We start from the raw sequence: 25,318 nt of genomic DNA, 5'->3' as shown, positions 1-25,318 counted from the left end.
TACATGGATTCAAGGTGGTGGGATCTGGAGCCACACAGAGGTCCTGTTTCTACTCCACCATCTTGACTCCAGTAGCAGGAAAGAACTGTTAAAGAAAACAAGGGAAATTTAGGGTCACAAAAGCCAGGAGAAAAGATATCAGGATAATCAAGTATGTTCAAAGGTCCATAGAGATCAAGAAAGATGGGGACTGAGAAAAGGCAGTTGTTTTATATGGTATCACATAATTCAAGGATTTATTAAGCACCTGCTTTATATAATATGTACAAATCATAGACAAAGAAAAAAATTAAAATGGCCATGGCCTTCAGGAACTTAGATTCTGCTGGTAGTAACACTGAGCTTATTTTCAGAAGGTCTGGGTTTGAATCGTACTTCTGCCCTTTATGATCTTGTATCACCTTAGAGAAGTCACTTTTTTGCTCTGTACCTCAGTTTCTCATCTGTAAAATATGGTGTTGGAATAAAGAATCTCTAAGGTCTCTTATAGCTTTAATATTCAATTAAAGATTGGGTGTTTGACCTTTGAGAGAACTGATTTAGTAGAGTAGTAGGAATAGAACCAGATTCCAAAGGGTTTAAAAGTGAGCAATGGGATAAGGAAGTCTTGGCATTAGTGCAAACAACTTGAGAGACATTCAGTATTTATGAATGGATCATGATGTGGTTTAAAAAAATGATAATACTCCTCAAATTAACTTATATTTGTATTAAAGACCTGACTTCTGGTCTTACCTGTGACATATATTGACTGGACAAGTCACTTAATCTCTTAGTGCTTTAGGAAATTCTCTACTAATATGATAAATATTTCATTACACTCCATGGTTTTTTTTTTTAAGCAATCGGGCTTAAGTAACTTGCTCAAGGTTACACGGCCAGTTATTTCTGGGTATGGTACTAATTATCTGAGCCCGGATTTGATCCCCAGGTCATCCCGACACTGGAGCCGGTGCTCTTACTCATTGAGCCACCTGGCCACCCCTACACTCCATGTTTTCTAGAGTTTGTTTTATGTTTGACCCTCTCATCCAACTAAAATTAAAAGGGGTGTATGGTGTAAAATACAGGTACAAATTCCTTTTCTGCCAAATTGACAACTAATTTTCCCAAATACATTTGTTAAATAATGATTTCCTTTTTCTTTTATTTTCTAAAGATTTATCCAATTCATATTTTAATATATTGTTAGATATCTGGCACATCTATTCTATTTCATTCATTTATTTCCTAGTTGTTTACCTAGAACCATACAGTTTTGGTAACAATTCTGTTTTAAAGTCTGAGAATATAAAACCTTGACATTTCTTTTCAGTGTACCCTTTAATATTCCTGCCAAATTTTTCCCCATATACATTTTATTATGAATTTGTCTAATTCTTTGAAGAAGTTCCTTTATATTTTACTTGGTATCGTATTAAATAGTGAAAGGGATAGGGACTGGATTTGTGATTGCATTGGCGTAGGGAATTTCTAGATGTGGAAACTCCTTAAAAGTGAAGGACAGCACCTTCTCTGCAACTTACAATCTTTTGGAGAATTTTACTTTAAAATTATTTCCCAGTTACATTTTAAAAATTATTAACATTCATTTTTAAAAAATTTTGAGTTCCAGATCATCTCTCTCCCTCCTAAACTCCCCCCCGCCTTGAGAAGGCAAGCAGTATGATAATGATTGTACATGTGAAGTCATACAAAACATATTTCCATATTATCCATGTTGCAAAAGAAAACATACCCCTTCCCCCAAATAAAGAAAGTAAATAAAAGGGGGCGGGGGGGTATGCTTCAGTCTACATTTAGAGTTCGTCAGTTCTCCCTCTAGAGGTGAATAGCATTTTTCATAGTGGGTTCTTTAGAATTGTCTTAGATCATTGTCTTAATTAGAGTAGCTAAGTCTTTCACAGTTGATCATTGTTACAATATTGTACAGTGTTCTCCTGGTTCTTCTCAGTTTACCTTACATGAGTTCATATAAGTCTTTCTGGGTTTTTTTTCTTTTTGAAGGGGGGAAGGCAGGGTAATTGGGGTTAAGTGACTTGCCCAAGGTCACATGGCTAGTAAGTATTAAGTGTCTGAGGCTGGATTTGAACTCAGGTCCTCCTGACTCCAGGGCCAGTGTTCATTCATTGTACCACCTAGCCACCCCCCGGTTTGTTGTTTTTTTTTTAAACCATCCTGCTTTGTCATTTCTTATAGCACAATAGTATTCCATCACAATCATATACCACAGCTTGTTTAGCCATTCCTTAATTGATGGGCATCCCTCCCAATTTCCAGTTCTTTGCCACCACAAAAAGATCTGTTATAAATATTTTTATACAAATAGATCATTTTTTAGGATACTAATTTTTCTAATCAAACATAACATTTCTATTGATAGTAGAGAGTTTAGGTTGTCACTTGGAGGGTGGAAGGTTTAATAAGACTTTTTAAATGTTTTGGGTTTTTTTTTTTAGGAATCAGGAAGGTCAAAATTTGTAGGGAGTTTGACTCAATGAAATTTATTAACTACCCAGCTATGTGGATAGAAATTAGAGAGTGCAATTATTCCTATCTTCAGCAGATTGCATCCTCAGTCATCCTCCCTCTCTCTTAAATCTGACCATTTCCTATGTACTAGTTCCTTCCTTACAGCCTTCAGACATGCCCAACTCTCCCCATCATTAAAAAGCCTTCAACAAACCCTATGTATCATCTCCCTCTATTGTTCTATATCTCTCTTTCTCAGCCAAACTTTGAAAAGAGTTATCTCCACATTAAACTCCACTTCCTCTTCTCTCACTCTTAAGCTGTTTGCAATCTTCCGTCATCCTAAACATGCAACTGAAGCTCCTCCCTCCAAATTATTAATGATCTCTTAATTGTCACATTTGATGGTCTTTTTTCAGGTTTCATCCTTCTTGGTGTATCCGCTGCATTTGACATTGTTGACCAAACGTCCTGCTCTATATTCTTTCCTCTTCTGGGTTTCATGACATTCCTCTTTCCTGGTTCACTTGTCTGACTGCTCATCAACCATATCATGCCGCCTAGCATGTGAGTGTTCCCCAAGATTCTGTCCTGGCCCCTCTTCCTGTCTCCTGTAGTCACTCATTAACTTCACCAGATCCATGGATTATCATTTCTATGGAGATGACTCCCAGAACTACATATCCAGTTCTAGTATCTGCTCTGAAGTTCAATCTTCTATCACAATTGAATAGTTCTAAATTGCTACAGCTAATGCAATTTTCCTGAAGAGTAAATCTGACCAATTGATTCCATTGCTCAGTCAACTCTAGTAGCTCTGATTGCTTCTAGAACAAAATACATGTGCCTCTGTTTAACTTTTAAAGCTCTACACAACCTGACCTCCCACCTAGGATTCTTACCTTATTAGACATTACTTGCCCTCCCCCACTTTGTGATCTAGTCTAACAGACTATTTATCTTATTGACAATACTCCCATCTTTTATTCCTTCTTACTCACACAAGCCTGTCATTCATTCTTTCTATATCTCTGCTTCATCTCCTCCTTTAAGTAAAGCTCAGACACCATCTTCAGCAAGAAGCCTCTCTGATTTCCCTCAGTTGCTACTTCCTCCCAGACTACCTTGTATTTAACTATTTTGTATATATTTGTATTTATTAACTTTATATTCATATTTATATTTATGCTGTACATATTATGTGACTGTTCTCTCATTAGAATGCACATCATTATTCTCAGTGCTTGGTACATAGTAACTTGATTGATCTTTATTGATTAGTTGAAGTATAGCAATGCTGCCTTTAGAAATTACTTAGAAAGACACTCCAAGATATCAGAGTAGCAATGCTATTTGTTCTTCTCTTCCCTCCTCCACCAGCTCCTCCAAACAGATCTAGAAAATACATCAGACCTAATCCTATATGGGAAATCCAAGAAAAAAAATTGCAGAAAGTGATTTTTCAGCCCTCATCAGAATAGGGAGATAAAGAAGTGTGTGGACACTGAGGATAAAATCTGACTAGGAGCATGCCAGGGCAGAGAAAGGCTATGCCACAGGCTAGAAGAGGCCCAAGGTCTGGCATGGAGGGGCCTAACCTTGTGTGGGAAGAGAAATGGTGCCATCTGGTAGCTCTTTTATTCCCTATTCAGTTAGCAGTCACTATGCCAGGGCTTCTAGGAGTGATGGCCTGGAATCAGGGGTGCACACAGGCCTTGGGCTATATCCTGAGCCAGGATTTAATTCAAAAACAAGTAGCAGATAAATGGCTTCCTGGAAGTAAAAAGAATCTTAACCCCTTTTAGCCCAGTTTGAAACCTGCAGAAGAATAAAAAGAGAGGAAGTCCCAGACAAAAGGGAAGTGTACAGTTGGGCCACATTCAACAAGCACATCTTTCAACCGACTAACAGTGACTTGAGTCCAGAAGCAGTTTTCTGTTTGTTGTTCTTTTTTTTTTCCTTTGTTTGTATCTGTTTTATAGTAACTTGATTTCTCACAAAGTCATTAGCTTCCCTTTGCTCCAATCTAATTTTGAAGGAATTATTCTCTTCAGTGAGTTTTTGAAATTCCTTTTCCATCTGGCCAATTTGACTTTTAAAGGCATTCTTCTCCTCATTGGCTTTTTGGGCCTCTTTTGCCATTTGAGTTAGTTTATTTTTTAAGGTGTTATTTTCTTCAGTATTTTTTGGGGTCTCCTTTAGCAGGATGTTGACTTGCTTTTCATGATTTTCTTACATCATTCTCATTTTTCTTCCCAATTTTTCCTCTATTTCTCTTACTTAATTTTCAAAATCCTTCTTGAATTCCTTCATAGCCTGTGAGCAGTTCATATTTTTCTTGGAAGCTTTTGATGCAGGAGTTTTGACTTCGTTGACTTCTTCTGGTTCCATGTTTTTATGCTTTTTGTCCCCAAAAAAGGATTCTATGGTTTGACTGCACTTCCTCTGCTTGCTCATCTTGCTAGCCAGTTACTTTACTTTTGAGCTCTTTGCCACAGCAGAACTCTGCTTCCAGAGTGGAGAGAGCTATTTCCCCAAATCGCTGGGGTTTTTGCAGCTGCCAGAGCTATTAGATGGGTGCCCTCTCTATAGAGACCCCAAGCTCTGGCACACTGGCCACACACCCCAGGACCACCATCAAAGACTGTGATCCAGATCCAAGCAGGTCAAATCAAGAGTGATTACCCCCTGAATGGTCGTTTGACCCCCCTGTGATCTGGAGGCAGTCACACTGAGCTGCCATGCCTCTGCCACCTCTCGCCCTGGGGACAGGGGCCTGACCCTACTCTTCTGTCACTCAGTTCCAACAGAGTTCCCCACTGACCTTTTACTTTGTCTTTGGCATTTATGGGTTGAGAAGTCTGGAAACCACCACAGCTGCTGGTGATTCACTCTCCTGAAGTCTGCTGGTCAGGGCCACCCCAGGTCTCAGACTGCATGGCTGATGTGGGGCTGCACTCACCTCCCAGCTTGGTGCGATAGACCCTTCCTGTCGGCCTGCCGGCTACTTTCAGTGGGAAATTTCTTTCTCTCTGTCACTTTGTGGGTTCTATAGCTCTCAAATTTGTTTACAGTCATATTTTACAGGTACTGGAGGTAGTTGGAGTGGGAGCTCATGCCAAGTTCCTGCCTTTATGCTCCCATCTTGGTTCTGCCTCCCAGAAGTGTCTTCTGAAACTTCAGAGGTGGCAAGCCCACAGGCATTTTGCTCAGGCCCAAACCCAGATCAGGAACTTTAAGACTGGACAGAGAGAGATCAGAATTTGCTTTGGATCAGACTACTTTGGTAGCATCATGAGTTTGTACATTACTTCTCGAGCTGTTCCTGAAAGCCTGGAATGACAAATACAGCCCTCAGTGTCCCCAAGAAAGCAGTAGGAGGACCAGTTCAGACATTCCTTAGAGAAGTGTGCTGAACTTGACCATATCATAAGTCTGAGGTCAGGAAGTAGTCTGGAAAAGTGGGCCAAAAAAAAGGAAAAAAAGAATCCTACCATAAAAAACTATTTCTGTGACAGAAATACTTCAGATACAAACACAGAAGAGAATGACTCCAAAACATCGACAAGCAAAGCCTCTAAGGGGCACAGATTCAACTAGATTCCCTGAAAGAGATTAAGCAAGAGGTTGGTTTTTTGTTGTTGTTTTGTTTTGTTTTTGCTTTTTGGAGGACAATTGGGGTTAAGTAACTTGCCCAAGGTCACACGGTTAGTGTGTGTGTGTGTGTGTGTGTGTGTGTGTGTGTTAAGTGTCTGAGGCCGGAACCAAACTCGGATCCTCCCGACTCTGGGCTGGCGCTTTACTCACTGCGCCCACCAGCCGCCTGGTTTTCTTTTTTAAGATTTGAAATATTTTTATAAATTAAATAAGAGCAGTGGAAGAAAGAAGTGGAAAGGGAATTAATAATTGTCACAGTGGGTACAAAAGCTCACCCGAGCAACAGCGTGCTGAAAACTAGAATGAACCAGACAGAAGTTAAGGACTCCATATGAAAAGAAGAAATAGTGAAACAAAGTAAACAAACTGAAAAAATAAAAGAAAACTGAAGGTATCCCATAGCAGCAACAACTGACCTGGAAAACAGATCCAGAGGAGATAATTTAAAAATCATTAGATTACCTGAAAGCCATGACCAAAAGAAAGCAACAAAACACAACAGAAACAAAAAGAGACTAGACATCATATTTCAAGAATCAAAAAAGAAAACTTCCTAGATCTCTTAGAACTCAAATAACAAGAATCCACTAGTCATCTCCTGAAAGAAACCCCAAAGTAAAAACTTCCAGGAACATATATAAGTCAAAACCAAAAGTTTCTAGGACAGAGAAAAATTACTGCCAAGCAGCTAGAAAGAAGGAATTCAGGCCGTGAGGAGCCACAGTTAGGATTACAGAAAATGTAGCAGCCTCCAATATAAAGAAGCAGAGAGTGCTTGGAATATGATATTCCAGAAAGCAGTCATTATAGGATTACAGCCAAGAATAATTTACCTATTAAAACTGAATATAATCCTACAGGGGAAAATGGATCTTTAATGAAATGCAGGACTTACAAGCATTCCTGACAAAAAGACCAGAGCTGGGTAGAACTTTTGAAGAGCAAAAACAGGAGTTAAGAGAACCATAAAAAGGTAAATGTGAAGGCATGATCATAAAAATTTAAGCAAGGCTATACTATGTACATTCTAATATGCAGAGATGATATGCGTCTCCTCTCTGGACCCTGTAATTATCAAGGATCTTAGAGGGAGTCTACTTAGAAAGAAGGCCTGGGAGTGGTTCTCTTATATTTTGATGATCTTAAAAAAAAGAATGTAGAGGGAGAAGTACTGGGGTCAAGGGAGGAAGAGAAGGATAAGGGAAAATTATCTCACATGATTGGTAAATGCAAGTAGAAATTTATAATAACAAGGAGGAAAGGATGGAGGAGAGTGGGTGACAGTTGAACTCATCTGGAATGGTCAGAGGGAGAAAGAATGCACAAAGTTGGGTACTGAAAATATATTTCACTTAACAGGGAAATAGGAGGGAAAGGGGAAAAGGGAAAGTAAGATGGAAGATAGATCATGGAAAGGACTAGTCTAAGTAAAATAAATTCTAACTAAAGATGTACAAAAAAAAATTAAAGGCCTAAAGGTTTTTTTGTTTGTTTTGTTTTTGTGGTTGCAATTGGGGAATGGCTAACCAAGTTATGGTATATAAGTATGATGGAATAGTATTTTGCTGTAAGAAATGATGATGGGAATATTTCCAAAGAAACCTGGGAAGACTTGTATGGACTGATACCAAGCGAAGTGGGCAGAACAAAGAAAAACAACTTGTATATTGACGATATTACAAAAACAAATTTAGAAAGTCTTAATTCTGATTAGTATAATGGCTGTGATTCAAGAAGACTCATAATGAAAACATGCTGCCCAAAATCTGATAGAGGTGAGGGACTCAGTGCAGAGTGAGGCATATTTTTTGAACTGACCTGGCTAATGTAGAAATTGTTTAAGTATACATGTTGGTAACCGAGGTTTTGTTTTTCTTTCTCAGTTGGGGGAAATTGGGTGGGAGAGAGAGAAGACAGTTTTGCTGCTGGGGGAAAAAAGTAATATAAAAGAAAGATTCCCATTATGAGAGAATGGAAAGTATCCTTCCAGATGAGAAAGCATGATTTGTAATGCTATGATTCCCGCATGAGTGAGGTAATAGCTTTGGCACAGGATATGCAAGGCTCTACCCTGGGTGCTGGAGATACAGAGAAGGAAGTGAAGTAGTTCTTGCTCTCATGGATCTTGAGTTCTACTGAGATGCTGTTGGATTTACAGTTCACTAGTCAGACAGGAAAGTAGTCATTAAAAGAGAAATATTGAAGATGAATGAGAAAGGATGATGTATAAAGTTATGATGAAGGTCTTTGCAAGGGGCATAGGAAGAGACATTGGTCTGAAAAGATTCTTAAATGGGAATGAAGGACCAGAAAATAGATTGAGAGGCTTTTTTTGAGACATGGCCTTGATATTCTTAATGAAGTATGTGAATGGATAGATTGAGAATATGAAGAGAAAAGAAATTTGGCACCTATTTCCAACTTGGAGCTATGGGGAGGTCATTTAAAGTTTAATGAAAAAGTTCTTGATCAGCAGTGAAGTGAAGGTTCTTGCTGAAGTTCCCATAATTGTTTATAATGGAGCATTTCAGAGGCCTGGCTTGTTTATCATTTAGTCTTCCCCGCAACCCCAACAAACAAGCAAAAGCTGGATTATCACTTCTCAGAGATGGATTAGACTAGATGTCTTAAGATTCTGTGATTCTTTATCTAAATGCTTTAGTTTTATTATGATTATATCAAAAGCTAATTTATAAACATTTAGCAACCATTGTCTTATTCAGTTCCATCAGCTATGGTTTGGTCCATGTGAAATTAAAAGATTTGTTGAGGGTCACACCCATAAACATCAGAGGTAGAATCTTTTCCCAGTCCACTGACTTCAATCAATGTTCTTTCACCTGTATAAAGGTGAAATTTCCTGAATACTTTTCTTCCTAATATATAAGTAAGAGCACTTGCTAAGACTTAAAAAATCTGAGTCTACTCTCAACTCTGCTTAAGATCACATAAGCTATTAGCAGAATAAATGATGGTAAGTCACTATCATCACCATGCCTCAGTATCCGTGTCTGTAAAATGGTCAAGATAGTGCTTTACCATTATTTTTCTATCTATATTGCTTCTATAAGGGAAGAAGAACATGTAATAATGTGAGAGAAGTGGGAGGTTAGGGAGGTTTGGATGTGTTTGATGTATCCCAAAATTTTTGAGATGCTTACTCTTGATTTTGGATTTATTTCTAGCAGCTGCTCTCCGTAATAGATCCTACATATCAGAGATAAAATTATAAAAGTATGATTAAGAATTAAAAAAAAATCTTTAGAGTTTATTTTAAGTGCTGTTGGACAGAGTTGAATGACTATCCTGTATATATACTTAGTATCTCAGAGGCACAGTGCTTATCAGAATTTCTGTACAAGTGAAATTATAATCATCAGTATTTATTAAGTATCTACTGTATTTCCAATTTTGTAGAGAATGTAAAAAAGTGGATAATGAGGTCCCTTTAAGGGAAGAGCAAGTATTCTGGACTTTTTGTACAGTATACTATTAACAGCACTTAACTTCAGCATTTTCAGCATGAATCAGAAACTATTAAGTAGAATCTTAAATCCTTAATTTGCATTTCAACATGTGAAAATGATGTTATTTAATTTTTGTTCTGTTGACACGGAGCATTTTCAGCATACTTTTCCCACTGTAACTGTCTCATTATTTTGCTTTAAAGTTTTGGTTTGAATTTCTCTATTTCTTTGTACTATTCCTTGGTCCTGTTTGAATAAGAAGATACTCAGAAACCCAGGCAATTCCAGATGGCACTTTGCTAAGCAGTTTTCATTTTAGGATATCGGTGTTGCCAATGTTCAGATAATATTCATTGCCAGAATTAAACAAATCACTCATAATAGCTATTGCTTATATAAGCTAGTGTTACAAAAAAGAATTCCCATGTATTATGGTTAATATTTCTAAAGATGTAAGATTAACTATCACAAACATTTTTTCCCATTTAATAGTATTTTATTTTTTCCAATTGCATGTAAAGATAGTTTTCAGCTTTTACTTCTATAAGATTTTGAGTTCTAACTTTTTTTTTCTCCCTCCTTCCTCCGCAAGTCAGCAAGCACTCTAGTATAGGTTATACATGTATAATCTTACTAAACATTTTTTCACTTTAGTCATGTTGTGAAAGAAGAATCAGAACAAAAGGAAAAACCAAAAGAAAGAGAACAACAAGGGGAAGAGAGCATGGTTTGATCTGCATCCAAACTCCACAGGTCTTTCTCTAGATGGGGACAGCATTTTGCATCATGACTTTTGGAATTATCTTAGTTCATTGTATTGCTGAGAAGAGCCGAGTCTATCAAAGTTGATCATCGCACAATGTTGCTATTACTGTGTCACAAACATTTCAAGTTATATTGAATCTGCTATGATTTTTGTAAAATGCAATGGCATTTTTCAAAATGTCTTAGAACTCCTAAATATGGAATTCAATTGACAAAAATTTGAACCACAGTTCTTTCCTGGCAAGAATCTTTCTTCAAAAGAAAGATAAAAGGAGAAAAGTTGTACTAATGCTCTTTAGTCACTCTTTGGGAACTTCTCTATAACCTCTCCTTGTAAGAAAGAAATAAAATTGGGCAAAACAGAGTCATCATAACTGTCTGAGAATGTGTAGTTATTCTGCATGTGTATGCTACTGCCTCTGACAAGAGGGAAGGAAGTTTTTTTCCTACATTATTCTTCCGAAGTCAAGATTTGTGGCTGCGTTGATCAGTGTTCTCATGACTCCAAATGTTTTCTGTTTTGTTATTGAGGATATTGTGTATGGGCTCCTGATTCTGCTTATTTCCCTCTCCTTCAGTAAATATGACCTCAGTTTTTCTAAATTTTTCATATTCCTTGTTCTTAAAGCAGTGGGGTAATATTCTTGCATTCATCCTCCACAGTTTGTTCAGCTCTTCCTCCAACCAATGGGTATTCAGTTTACTTTTAGTTCTTTGTTATTATCAAAAGTGATTCTGTAAGTACTTTCATATCTGTTAGACATTTCCTTCTGTCTTTGGCTTCCACTCCTCCAGCAGCAGGTACATACTTAGTATTTGTAACTGGATCAAGGTGTGTTTATAGTTTAGCAACTTTTAGAATGTAGTTCCAAATTATTTTCCAGAATGGTTGGACATATTCATAGCTCTACCAGCAATGCATGAATGCACTCATCTCCCCAAAATCCTATCAATATTTGTCAGTGTCAACGTTTGTCACCTTTGCCTGGGTATGAGATGAAACTCTGGAGTTATTTTAATTTGTATATCTCTTAGTGATTTGGTATATTCTTTAACATCATTTCTATATTTTCATATATACGTATAAATCATAATTTCTATTTCTTTTGAAAAGTTCATGTTTTTTCACCACTTGTTTTTTAGGGTAATTTGTCTTTATTATGTCAAACATTTTTTCATAGGTATTTATTGTGAAGATAGTTTTTTCATTCAGCAGTTTCTTTTCTTATTCTGACTGCATTAATTTTGTTCATGCAAAATATTTTAAACCTATTAATCTTTCTTTATGGCTAAATGATACATTTTATAAAGCTTTTTTATATCTCTTTGCTTTCTAAAGTTTTTCTATGCTAAAGAATTTTCACAAGTCGGTTCTTTCCTATTCTACCCAATGTCAGGGTATAGAAAGAGTAAAAATCAATATAAAAAACCACCACAATATAAGGTCTGCATGAAAAAGCAAGTAAGGTATTCCCTCATACACCTTCTATACCTCCTTTGTTCCTCCATTGTTCATACTGTTGTTTTGTTATTCTTCGTTGCCATGAGCATCAGTAACCTGAAGAAGTAGAGTCCTAGTACTGTGAAATGTTTTCTATTTCCATTAAAGTTTTCATTTGCCAAAGTATGATGGTAGATCGAGCTGTTCTCTTTAAACAAGTTATTTAAATTGGAGCAGGGAGGGGAAAGGGAAGTGGATAAAAGTGTGCTGAATTTGGAGTCAGGAAAATATGGGTTCAGATCCCACCTCTGACATTTATTAGCTGTGTAACCCCAAATAAGTCATTTAACTATGCTTTGCTTTAGACAACTCTCAAAAATTATGGAAAGAATTGTGGATTGTGTAGTTAAGACTATCTCTAAACTGCTCTCTATACGCCTGCCTTTCTGCTTGCTGTTTTTATTCCCATCCACTGGAAAACCTTCCTCCCTTCTCCTTCTCCTTCCTTGTCTATGTCACACTCCTCTTTTAAGTCCCAGCTCAGCTTACTTTCTGCTGTAACAAGACCTTGGCTAAATACTCTAGAACATACTGATCTCACTTTGTCCTGAACTGCAGTGTATTAATACTCAGTTACAATGTAACTTATAACTTAGTTTTATTTATTTTTTTATTAATTAGTATTGCATCCCTAACTAGATTATAAACTTAAGGACAAGCAACCCTAACTAGATTATAAACTCAAAGACAAGAACCATATTTTATACTGCTTTATAACCTCTGTATTGATGGGTACATAGAGGTACTTAAGGTGCAGCTGTTTGAAATAAGCAATTTTTTCCCCCAGTAATACACACGCCTCCTTTTAAATGGAATTCATAACTATCTCCAGACACCAAAACACAAAATAAAACCTTCTAATGCTGACTGGTCTTTCAAGATTACTAAGTCATTTTAAAAATCAATGAAAGATGAAAACTGGCAAGAGAGATATGATTGCAATCTAAAGAAGTATGAAGGATATGGACAGGAGAAACATAGAATCATACTTTTTTTCCTGGAAAGGACATCCAAGATCTTTTAATCTAATACTTTTCACCTTAGAGATAGGGAAACAGCCCAGAAAAGTTGAATAATATGTCCAAAATTACTCAACTAATCCTTGGCAAAATTTAAGTCCTCTAACCGTAATGCTCTTGCCATCTTGATTCATGTTCAACAAATATCAAAATATAAGACTAGAGGAAGAAGTAACTTGGGTGAAAATAGATTAAAAAATAATTTGCAGATAATGAAGTTAAGAATGTTTAGGGGGTAAGTCCCTAACCTTTTGTTGTCGCTATCTAAGACAACGACATACCTTACAGAATATCTCTTGGTGCTATCTAAGAAGAATGTTGGGCTAAGAGGACAGTGATTCTGACTCAGTCTGTCATTGTTATAATTCTTAGAAGTCAGAGATGAAACAGACTTGCTTTGCTTATACTTAGGCCATTCTTGCTTTAAGGGCATTGCTATCAATATTTATATTTAGATTTTTCCCATGGGATTTTTTTTATTGCGTGCTATTTTTGTTGGGTTTCTTTCTTTAAATAGTTATATTCTGCTATATTTCTAGAATATCACTAGAACTAAATGAAAAGTTATAACAATTCTCATCTAATACTTTCTCTGTACAGGAATTGACAGAAGAAGGACTGCCTTTTCTCATACTTTTCCACATGAAAGAGGATACAGCGAGTTTAGATGTATTCCAAAACGAAGTAGCCCGGCAATTAATAAGTGAAAAAGGTAGATTTACTAAGGTTACTCTTTTATCTTTGCTATTCTTTTCACAGATGCTTAAAAACGTTTGGTATGGTGCCTACATGTGAAAATCTAGTGAATAATTTTAGAGTATAGCCAAGGCATAATTTAGAATGAAGGAAGAGGGGGATATTAACAGAGGAAACAGAAAGCAATGATTCTCTCAACAATTCAGTTCAACAAACTTTTATTTAAGTATCTGTTATGTGAAAGGTTCTGTATTATGTACTGGGCATACAAAGATGAGAACAAAATAGCCTTTTCCTTTAAGGGAGAAGATGTACACAAGTAACTGTTATACAGGTTATAAAATGAAGTGAAAAAGAGGGCTGAAATGGAAATGGTTTGAGAAAGTCAAAGAAGAGAAGGATCAATTGTGGCGGGGGGAATTATGAAAAAGGTGAAACTTGATTTGGGCTCCAAAGGAGAGGAAGAGTGTTACAAGTTAGGGGTGGGATTCAGTTCCAGCCATGATGTTAGATTTTAGATCCTTCACCAAAGGAGATTCAGAATGTTGTATAGTCTAGTTTGGATGGTGCAGAGAATATGTGAAGGGATAAGTGTTATTCCCTCCTACTGAAAGAAGGCTGGTAAGGTTATTTGGAGATTGTGTAGGGCTCTAAATGCCAGGCTAACAAGTTTGTATTTATATAATAGGTAAGGGGTCTTAGACCCACTGAAGAATATTAAGCAGGAGAGTGCCATCATGGTTAGATCTATCCATTACACAGATTACTTTGACTTTAGCTTCCAGTCATTAGTGTGTCATAGCTGAGAGAAGCAGGAAATTTAGGAGGGAAAGTGATAAATTTAGACACTTTCCTCTAGCTCTCAAATGACCCCTTTTTATTACCTTATTTTTTACTGAAGTTCCCTAATCATGTAGCTAAAAATGTCTGGTCAGCAAGTAGAATATATTTTTAGACAAAAAGAGGTTGTCAAGTTGCTGTGGGTCTCTCAGTGTATCAGGAAATCTGTAGTTAGTTTACAAGAACATGACACAGTGCTATATGCATAGTAGTTGCCTAATAAGTTGAGTTGAATTGACTATCAAGTGGAATAGAATAGAGAAAATTTCTGATTGGATGATGATCCCCATGTAGATAAGAGAAAGTTGGTCATGGTATCATTGGCTGGTCTATGACATTGGGACTCTGTCCTTAGGACAGTTAGGTAATCTACAGAGTAGATTGTCAGAAAATTGGACATAAACTGTAATCTTCAAATTATAATCTCTTTAAGGCATGATATAATTTTGATAAAATATAAATTTCACTCTTAAAAATCTCTAAGTAAAATATTTACTGCTTCAAGTGGTGCATTGGAAAACAGTTACAATTTTTAGTTTTTATAATTCCTAGATTACTTTAAATAACTTAAGTATATTGATTTTATATATTTCAATTTAAGTTTTTTTCAAATCACGTTGGTCCAAATATATAACAACAGCCAACTTTTATTTAATGTTTGAAAGTTTGCAAAACATTTTACATATATTATCTCATTTTATCCTCACAACTCTGGTAGGTAGGTGACATTACTATTCCTGTTTTAATAATGAAGAAATTGAAATAGTCAGTGGTTAACTGATTTGCCCAGGGTTCCATAGCTAGTAAGTATTTGAGGTAGGATTCAAAATCAAGTCTTCCTAATCCAGAGTCCAATGTTCTATCCATTACACTACACGGTTTCCCCCAAATGTGACTTATACAAAAATTGAATATAGCCTATTATATCATGTTTCACTTCATATCCTTGATGAGAGCATCTCATACCCACGAACTTCAGTAACTTTTCCCTCAACCTTTCAAATGGGCCTGTGAAATTGTTGAGAGTGCTGTTTGCCGTTTCTCTTGTAAGATTATGGGGCAGCTCCTGACCAACCCTCTGGTCCCCTCACAGTCCCCTCTCTCTTAGAACCCAATTTTCACTCTTGTGTAATTGTTTTCCATAGTATATCTCAGTTTTCTTCTTTCAAAGAACTCTCATTCTAGACAAGTGACTTATATTTGAACTAGCATGTTATTGTTAACATTTTAGGAATATGAAATCAAATAACTCTAATCTTCTCCAAATACTATTTCTTTTTAAGGTACCATAAACTTTTTACACGCCGATTGTGATAAATTTAGGCACCCCCTTCTCCACATACAGAAAACGCCAGCAGATTGCCCCGTAATAGCCATTGACAGCTTTAGGCACATGTACGTCTTTCCAGACTTCAAGGATTTGTCGTAAGTATCTGTTTTAGGCTTTTCCCACTATTCACAGAAAGAAAAAATTAACTTGAGATGTTTATGTGTTTTTTCAAATAATCCTTTTTAATGATAGAGAAATGTTTGGCGCAAATTAAGAGTGAGAAACTTTGAGGAAGGGGTAAGAACAGGTTCATTCAGATCTTTGAAGGGTTGTCCCATGGAAGGATGAAATAAACTTATTTTGCTTGTCTTTAGAAGGCAAAACAAGATACAATCTAAGGAAGTTAAATCTGTGCAGCGAAGCAGATTTTAATTGGATTTAAAGAAAAAATTTCTTGATGATTAAAACTGTCTAAAAGTGAAATGCGCTCCTTGTCTCTGGGAATCTTTGAACAGAAACCAAGAAGTAAATCACTGGCCAGGGATGTTTTTGGGACAATTATGGTTCTCATTGGACTCTTAGTTTTCTTTACCAATTCCAATTCTATTATTATTTTTCTTTTGTAAAAGAAGTCGTTTAAGTAAAATGCAATCTGATTTATCTCATCATCCTAAAGCTTGGTAACTTGTAAAGAAAATTAAAGTGCAGGTTTATGTTCCAAGGTAAGTTTCATTGTAAAGCTCTTGGCAAACCTTAAAGCACTATGTGAATGCCAGCTGTTACTATTATTGATAAAGTAGCAGATTTGAAGTTAAAACTCTGTCCATTTGACCTTGTGCAAATCTTTTAACCTCCCAGAACCTTAGTTTCTTCATATATGAAATGGGTTAAGTGAATTGATCTGAATCAGTTCTAAGGTCATTTCCAGTTCTAAATCTTATGATCTTCACAATTGCCTTAACTTTTCACCAGTTGGAAAATCATTTGGTTCAGGAAGTATATAAAGTGTTCACATTTCATGTGTATTTTACAGGAAATTTGCCATTTATAGGAATAGTTATATAGAAAAATAAATGAGAAAATCTGCAAATAACATCAGTAATAAAGACAAAACTTATAAAAAAAAAACCTTCTAGTGTTTGGGTAACACTACAAAATAGCTTTTATACTGACTTTTTGTTACAGTAGGAAAAATTCATTCACTTTGCTACTGTGAAGTTACTTTAGGCTTTGTCATACTGTATCTTCTTCCTTCTTGGAAGTTTTGATGTAGATTGAGCCTCAAGGAAGAAGTGAGCAGGAAGGGCAGGGTTGTTACTCCTGCAGCAAAAAAAACAAAGAATAAATGCTTACCTTAGGAAGCTGATTTGATTCTTGGTAGCAGGAATAATGGGTGATGAGCCTTCCTTTGATAAGACAAGTAACAAGGGAAAATCTCCCCTAAAGGGAGATTTTTAACACCCCAAAGTTGTCAGACGTGGCAGTTGGATATAGATTTGCAGATTGAGTGAAGAAAAAGTGGAAAGGTGCACTAGCTTCTGCTTTAAAGGATGACATTTTAAGATTTACTATATTGAATGTAAAAATTTTAGATTATAATAATATTATAATGCTTGGGGGAGTGAATATTTATATCATATATTCATAACTGAAATCCAGAAATTCTAAGGACTGCCTATGAATATCTTTTTCTGTGTCATAAATATGTATGTATTTGATTATGTATCTCTGTAATGATAACATCTTTCGTCATTGGTCCTCTGGAATCATGAATGGTCATTATATTGATCATGATTTTGAGTTTTCCAAGTTGTTTTTACAGTGTTACCATTATGTAAATTGTTCTCCCGGTTCTACCCATTTTATTCATTCATCTTCAGTTTATAAAATTCCTCAAAATTGTTCATTTTAAAAATATTGGTATAATACATATTATTCTTCTGTTTTTGCGTACTTCACTCTGAATTAGTTAATATAATTCTTTCATTTCTTTTTGGGTGGCAGTTTGGATTGTAGTCATGGTCATGTTCTAGCACAGTTTATTGTTTAAGTTCTCAAGAATATTTTGGTCTCTGTGGGTAGTTTAAGGACTTGTCATTTGTCAGTCCAAGAAAGAAAGAAAGCTTTTAATGTCTAATTCTAGTCCCTTGGTCTTGTCTTTACTAAGTACTCAGTAGGTACTAACTTTTTATAGCCTACACTGACCTGTTGTGTGATTTTTTTACTGCTTCATTGAATAATGTATATTGATCACTAAGCCTGGGCTCATTATGAATAATGGGCTCCTTTTATAATTTCTAGTTGTAATGACCCAGTTCTGAATTGCTGTCATAAGTCCCTCCCTTTCCACAAACAAATCCCCATGACTCATTGTTGACATATGTTTGAGTTCAAGGCATTAGGACCTTTTAATTCTACTCTTTGATCTTAATTTCACAGGCAATAATTACATTTTAAAGACGCTAGTAGGAGGTGTGTCTTTAATAACCTTTCCTTTTACTGTGTTGGGTTATGTTCCATATGTTGTGGGACTTTGTCACGGCTTATTCATTAATTACCAAGTCAATAAGTTGCTATTTCCACCCCTGAGACTACTTGGCACACTTTTTTTGTGCCTTAGACAAAGCATTATTTTGTTGTGGGTACCTATAGATTATTTTCTCAAGCTATAAACTAAATGCTTTGTATAAAGTGCATAAACACACAAATCACCTATATTTTAACAGATTACTGGTATTTTTATCCTGTGGTAATAGGTAACATGATTTTTGTAATAGGTAATAATTTATAATTCCTTCTGTTAAGAAAAATGGGATTGGGCTTACATCTGAAAGGAAGTTGGTAAAGAGATCTTACTAGTCATTCAGACACCATTGCAAAGTATTTGAGCCAAAACTTATAGATCTGGATGATTTCCAATTTTGCCATGAGATTATTGTTTCTTCAAGGGAGGTTCCTCCCTTAATATAACTGTTTTACATCCATTGTAGTAATATTGTGCAAGCTTTCTCTTTCTTGAGTCAACTTGCATTTTTATTGCATTGGGTTCTTCAATTATATAGATGACCAGAAATAATTTTCCACATCCTCCTTCTTAAGCAGGGGGGGTGGGGGAGGGTGGGGGAGAGTGGGGGGGAGGTCTGTGTTGCCTTTCATTTCGTTGCTTTTCAAACCTCTGGGGTAAAGTTTTTGATTAATGTTGAAATGTTTATTTTATTCTTTATGCTGCTTTGCTTACATTGCCCCAACCTTTTGACTTTGACTTTCAATGACTGATTAAAGAAATCTAGAATTTCTGATAAACTAATGTATTCCAGTTTACTTTCCTCATGTTGCTTTGAGTTTGGCCACATGGAGTTTAGGTTTTTTGTGACTATCAGCTAGCTGTTGATGGAATCTTCCATTGTCTTTCTGTAGATCTTCAGTAATTTTCTCAGATTGCTTTTTCTACCATGGTATTTGATGCCTGTCCTTAGATCTATAGTTTGTTAGCTCCATCTTTCCCTTCTGTGGTTTTTACTGTGGCAGCAACTGCTACATCTGTTGCTGTGTGCAGGTCCTGAAATATTTTTATGCTTTGTGTCAAATTCTGTAGGAGAATGCTTGCTGATTATAATAAATGCTAACTTTTTTGAATTATTGTTTTAGTATAAATTGGTCTAATAGCTGGATTCATGCTTTCCACTGAGAAAAAGCTTTTTGAATTTAAGTATAGCCATTTCCCTTTCAAAACAATTTGAGACTTTAGTGGGGTTTTTTGTCATCTTTTTCATTATTAGGTGTAATTTCTAGAATTTTCATTAAGTGAACATTTTCAATGTCTTTAAGGTCTTCAAGTTTTCCCTCTTTAGATTTTAGTAGCTCCTCAATTTCATCTTTTATTTGATTTGATCTAGGCTTAGGGATGATATTCTTTCTTAATGATTGTCTTATGCTGGTCAGCAGTATGATATGTGACTTGGAACTGAGAGTACTGTTGACAGAAATCAACATTAGGATCTAGCCTGTAACTGGTACAGTTTGCTTTTTTTTATGATGTAGTATTGGCACATAATGTATATGTTTATATCTTTCATCCACTTCATCCATGCTCATGGTTTGCCCATTTGTTGTCAGTGCTATCTGCAGTAAAGCATTTGCAGCAGATGGAGAAAGGGTATTCTGATTTGTTCTGAATAAACTAGTCTTATTGTGGTACCAGAACATGAAGGAGTATACTCACTCCTATCTTTTCTACAACGGTGGACATTGTGACAGTTTCAGGCAGGTCCAGCCTGCAACCCTGTGTAGCCTTAAAAGTGTAAATTAGGGGGCAGCTAGGTGGTACAGTGAATAGAGCACCCGGCCCTGGAGTCAGGAGGACCTGAGTTCAAATCCAGCCTCAGACACTTAACGCTTACTAGCCATGTGACCTTGGGCAAGTCACTTGACCCCAATTGTCCTGCTTTCCCCCTCCAAAAAGCAAAATATATATATATATAAATTAATTTTGGTAGTATTGTCATTTTTATTATATTGGAATGGCCTAGCCATGAGCACTGAATATTCTTCCACCTATTTAGGTTGGTTTTTTTTTAATGCTTTAAGAGTACTTTGGGGGTGGCTAGGTGGCACAGTGAATAGAGCACTGGCCCTGGAGTCAGGAGGACCTGAGTTCAAATGCAACCTCAGACACTTAACACAAAAAAACCACTAGCTGTGTGACCTTGGGCAAGTCACTCAACCCCAGTTGCCCTCCCCCCCCAAAAAAAAACAGCTTTTAGTTTTATCATTTCTATGGGGGGGGGTTGTTTCCAGTTTACCTGTTAACTCTTCAAATTTTTAATATCTTCTCTCTTGTACTTATTTTAGGCTTTTGAATCTCTACTTTTATATGCATATTCAGTTCATTAATCTTTTCTTTTTCTATTTTGTTAATGTACAATTATGAGGATATGATTTTATCCCTGAGGGCTGCTTTAGCTACACCCCAGAAATTGTGGTATGTTTCATCATTATAATTTTTTCCATAGTTATTAAATATTTCTTTATTTTGTTCTTTAGCCTGCTCATTATTTAAGATTACATTGTTAGGTCTCCATTTGAGTCTGTGTATCATGTTCATGATCTCTGAATCAATTTCTATTCTTGATGCATTATGATCTGTAAAGAATGTATTGATCATTTCTGCGTTGTTACATTTGCTTGCAAAAATCTCTGTTCCCTGGTACATAGTCAATTTTTGTAAAAGTTCCATGTGGTGCAGAGAAATATGTATGTTCTTTTGCTGTCTCATTTAGAAGAGGCTGCAAGTCCTTTAACTCTAGATTCTCCTGAAATTTGTTCAGTTTCATATTTTCCCTTTTTTTTCATCTTTCTGTTAGATTTACCCAGCACTAAAAGAGGGATATCAGAGTCTCCTGTAATTATTGTAATACTGTCTATGTCTTCTTGAGGCTCAGATGAGGAAGCTAAGGCATTGGAGCATCTAAGTTTATTACTGTTATTGGTTTCTTTTCTTTTCTTTTTTTTTTAAGCAATCTGGGTTAAGTAACTTGCTCAAGGTTACACAGCCAGTTATTTCTGAGTGTGGTGCTGAGTGTCTGAGCCTGGGATTCGATCTCCAGGTCATCCCAACACGGGAGCCGGTGCTCTTACTCGCTGAGCCACCTGGCCGCCCCTTATTGGTTTATTTTCAATGGTTCCTTTCAGCATAATATAATTTCTTTGTCCCTTTTTAGTTTTTGAATATTTGGTTTTGCTTTCTCTGATAGTATGAGGACAGTTTTGGCTTATTTTCATTCACTTAGTGCATAGTAAATTTTTTTTTCTCTTCTTCCAGTTTTAGTTTGTGTATGCCTTTGTTTTTTAAATGTGTTTCTTTCTAAGCAACAGATTGTAGGTTTTGTTTTCTTGTCTAATCTTGTCACTCCTTTTCATCTTATTGTTTAATTTGTTCAATTTAGTGTTGTAAGAGTTAGGTTTATGTTTTCTTCCATCTGTCTCTAAAATTGTTTTTTTTTTTCCAAATTATAGTTCCCCCCCCCCCTTTTGCTATAAACACAGTTATTATGGTCCTTCAATTACTTTGCTTTAATCTTAAAGTAGCCCTGTTCCCACTGGTTCTTTTCTTATACTTGATTCTCTTTTTTCAATTCTTACTCCTTCCCTTTAAGAGTTTTCTTTATTAGTTCCCATCTCCAGCTTTTATTTGAATATATGTTTATTTTGTTATTGTTGAGTCATTTTTAGTGACGTCTGACTCTTTGTGATCTCATTTAGTGTTTTCTTGTCAAGATGCTGGAGTGGTTTGCCATTTCCTTCTCCAGCTTATTTTATACATGAAGGAACTGAGAAAAATAGAATTTCAAGTGACTTTCCCAGGGTCACAAAGCTAATAAGTGTCTGAGGCCAGATTCAGGAAGGTGAGTCTTCCTGACTCTAGGCCTGGCACTCTATCCACAGTGTCTTCCACTACCCATATTTCTATATCTTTATATCCCTTCATTTTTCTTCTGAGTCAGGTAGATTTCTCCTTCTCCTACCCTTTGGCTAGTCCTGTTTATTAGTTGTTTTTTTTTAAATTTCATTTTTTGTGCCCCTTTTGAAAAAGCATTGCTTTCACTCTCTTCATTATCCATTTTCTCTCTCTGTTCACTCTAGTCCCTCATTGTCTAACTCTTGGCCCCCATAATTACCCGGTCTTTCTCCTTTCTCTATATTCTTCATATAATCAAAGCTCCCAAGGTACTCATTCTAGGCTCTGCCCTCTAGGTGATTTCTGTCTTTGCCCTGTAGGGCTTACCTTGTGTATTCCCTTTTGCTATTGTGCCTCACTCTTCAAATAATGACAGTGAAAGTGACTGAAAGGACTTTGCCTTATCTTCAGGCACCTACCTCCACTTATTTGTACCCTCTCCTTGACCTTTTTTACTTTGTTTACATTTGCATAGAAATCTCTTCCTTGGGTTCATGTCTCCCCCCCCCCTCCCCAGCAGTTCCAATTCCCTTCCAAGGCAGATAGACTTTTTCGGATTCCAAAACCAACCCCTAGGTATTATCTAGGTTAAAGTCTTAATTTCCCTTCACATAGGTATATTCCTTAGTGGAACCCCCTCCCACCTCCAAAGTATCTTTCCCCTCCTTTTTAATCTTTTTCTCTTCCTTTTCACCCACTCCCCTGTAGGTTCTTCTTTTTCTGAGGTCACAACTTTGCTACTGACCCAGGAATTTGTCTTTAACACAAATTCCTGGGTCAGTAGCAATATTGTTTATTGTATTAATGGTATTCAAGCTTTCTGTTTCATGTGTGATCCAACTTATTTTTTCATTGTGTTAGACTAATTGTAGCCATATAAATAACCAGAAATTTTCCACATTTTTCCTCCTTTAGGGAATCTCCTTTAATTTCTTTGCTTCTCAGGCCCCTTTAGTAAACTTTGATTGATGTTGATTGTTTATTTTGTTCCTTATACTTCTTTGACTCATTGTATTGTGTTAACCGTTTGGCTTTTGCTTTTAATTGCTGACTAAGGGCATCAAGAATTTCTGTTATACTTTTGTTAAATGGATTCCATTATGCATGTTTCTTTTTTATTGTTTTTAATCAATTACATGATATTCAGGTTTTCTACTGTGCATCTAACTCGATATTGAATATTTCAATATCTTTCTACAGGTCTTTAGTAGTTTTCTCAAGCCACTTTTGCCATGGTGGTGTTAGCTGCTTCCTCTCCCCCTGTGGTCTTTTCTGTGTTGAAAAGACACAGCATGTTCTCTTTTATTCAGGCTTGAAATTTTTTTGAGCTCTGTCAGATAATGTAGGAGAAAGTGTTCATTCATGATGGCCATAGCAAAGAGGTTTTTAAAAATTATTCTGTTTTGGTATTTTTATTAAAAATTACTTCTTTTAGTCTTTTAATTGAATCCATGCCATCATATTCAAAAATGATTTTTTTTCGAATTCCATTCTGCATATGCTCATTTTTAATATTGTTGATGGTGATTTACCCAAGATTACACCAGTATTTTAATGGAAGTACTAGAGCCCATATTTAGTTACCTGACTCTGGGCCCAGTGCTCTTTCCATTATAGAACTCGTATCTCTCTCTCATGTTATTGTTTTACATATGAGAGACTGCAGTGGACTAAAAGCCAATTTTCCTAGGGCCCATTTCATGTTATAGACATATTACCATGGACCACCTTACTCAAGATTTCTAAAAAAAGCCACAAGATGGCAATATCATGCCATAGAATGTTGGAATTAGAAGGTTACCCCAGTCATCATCTGGCAGAAGCTTATATTTTATAGAAGAAGAAACTAAGACCCAGTTAGAGAAAGTGACTTGTTCAGGATCACCCAGTAAAGCTACACTGGCAGAAGGGATGACTCCTTAATTCCCTGGTAGCATACTTTCCTTTACAATGCTGTCTCATAAAATAAGCTTTTCTTTGCTAAACTTGAAATATAATCTTTCCATATGACCAAATTTTCAAATTAAATAGTTTTATTATTTGAAAATTATGGGAATGGATAAAGGTTTTCAAATTTTCCAGTGCTTCTTAACATCCAATGAAAATTTTTTCTAGGAACTTTTTTTCTCAGTTGTATGTCTTCTAGTTAGAGTGTTACAGATTTTAAAAGGTTGAAGAAGTTCTTTATTTGATAGTTTTTTCTGTTCTCCCCTTTAAGGGTCATTTTTTCCACCTACTACATACTCTCCTTACCTACAGTTACACCTACATTGATTTAAATATTACAAAAGTGGTACTTTGTTTCAGATTTCTTTGTTTCTTGGACACTTGAAGCAGCAATTTTAGCAAAGTCTGAATTTTAAGTTCTTACTTTCTAATAAACGTTAATTTATCTTTTGTGTGTGTGTGTGGCTTTTTGGAGGGGGGAAGGAAGGGCAATTGGGGTTAAGTGATTTGCCCAAGGTCATACGGCTAGTAAGACTTAAGTGTCTGAGGCTGGATTTGAATTCAGGTCCTCCTGACTCCAGGGCCAGTGCTCTATTCACTGCACCACATAGCCGTTCCGTAAACATTAATTTATCAAATTTGCAAAAATGCTCCTGAATAGATGGAAACTAAAGACTGAAAAGCATGTACAACATGTAATTAGTATTTCAAAATGATAACAAAATTTGTGATAAAAGTGGGATGGTTATTGAGGTTTTCGGGGAGGGGCAAAAGGGAAGAATATTGATTGGAAACTTGTTGACTGAACCCCAGAATTTTGAATTACAAACCTTTGGAAAGATTCCCTTCTAACCTAGGGAGTTTCTTGTTTGTTTCAGCCTAGGTGCTTCCCTATAGGATACTGCACCAGGTTTTCATAACTCATTCATGTCATGTCAGATCTCTACTCAGAAATCTTCACTGACTCCCTACTGCCTACCTAGTAAAGTTTAAACTCCTTTCGTTGGTTTAAACTCTCCCATAATATGTTGCCTCCCTACATTTCTGGTCTTATCTTGTTCATATTATTCGCTGCCATATGTTGTGTTCTCTCCAAACTGGACTAATCCCAGCCCCATTTTTATGCCTCCACACCTCTGATCACATTGTGTTATCTCTGCCTAGTATGTCTTCCCTTTATAGGCAACCTGTTGAATTCTTGCCAAACACAAATACCTCCAAGAATCT

The 25,318-nt window shown here is 36.1% G+C and overlaps 1 protein-coding gene across 1 annotated transcript in view; it reads left to right on the top strand.

The window, feature by feature from the left end:
- ERP44 (endoplasmic reticulum protein 44) overlaps positions 1-25,318 on the top strand; it is a 124,560-nt gene that overhangs the window by 88,230 nt on the left and 11,012 nt on the right. Inside the window, exons 9-10 of the mRNA XM_069105853.1 lie at positions 13,482-13,593; positions 15,701-15,842. Of these exons, the coding sequence (XP_068961954.1) occupies positions 13,482-13,593; positions 15,701-15,842 (254 nt within the window). The remainder of the gene's footprint in view (positions 1-13,481; positions 13,594-15,700; positions 15,843-25,318) is intronic.

Source organism: Petaurus breviceps, unplaced genomic scaffold (genome assembly GCF_028583685.1).
Source record: "Petaurus breviceps papuanus isolate PSGF00001 unplaced genomic scaffold, PetGlider_PUasm1.0 138, whole genome shotgun sequence".
NCBI classification, from domain to species: Eukaryota; Metazoa; Chordata; class Mammalia; order Diprotodontia; family Petauridae; genus Petaurus; species Petaurus breviceps.
The sequence above is the reverse complement of the archived record's forward strand: the minus strand, read 5'-3'. Positions and strand labels throughout refer to the sequence as shown.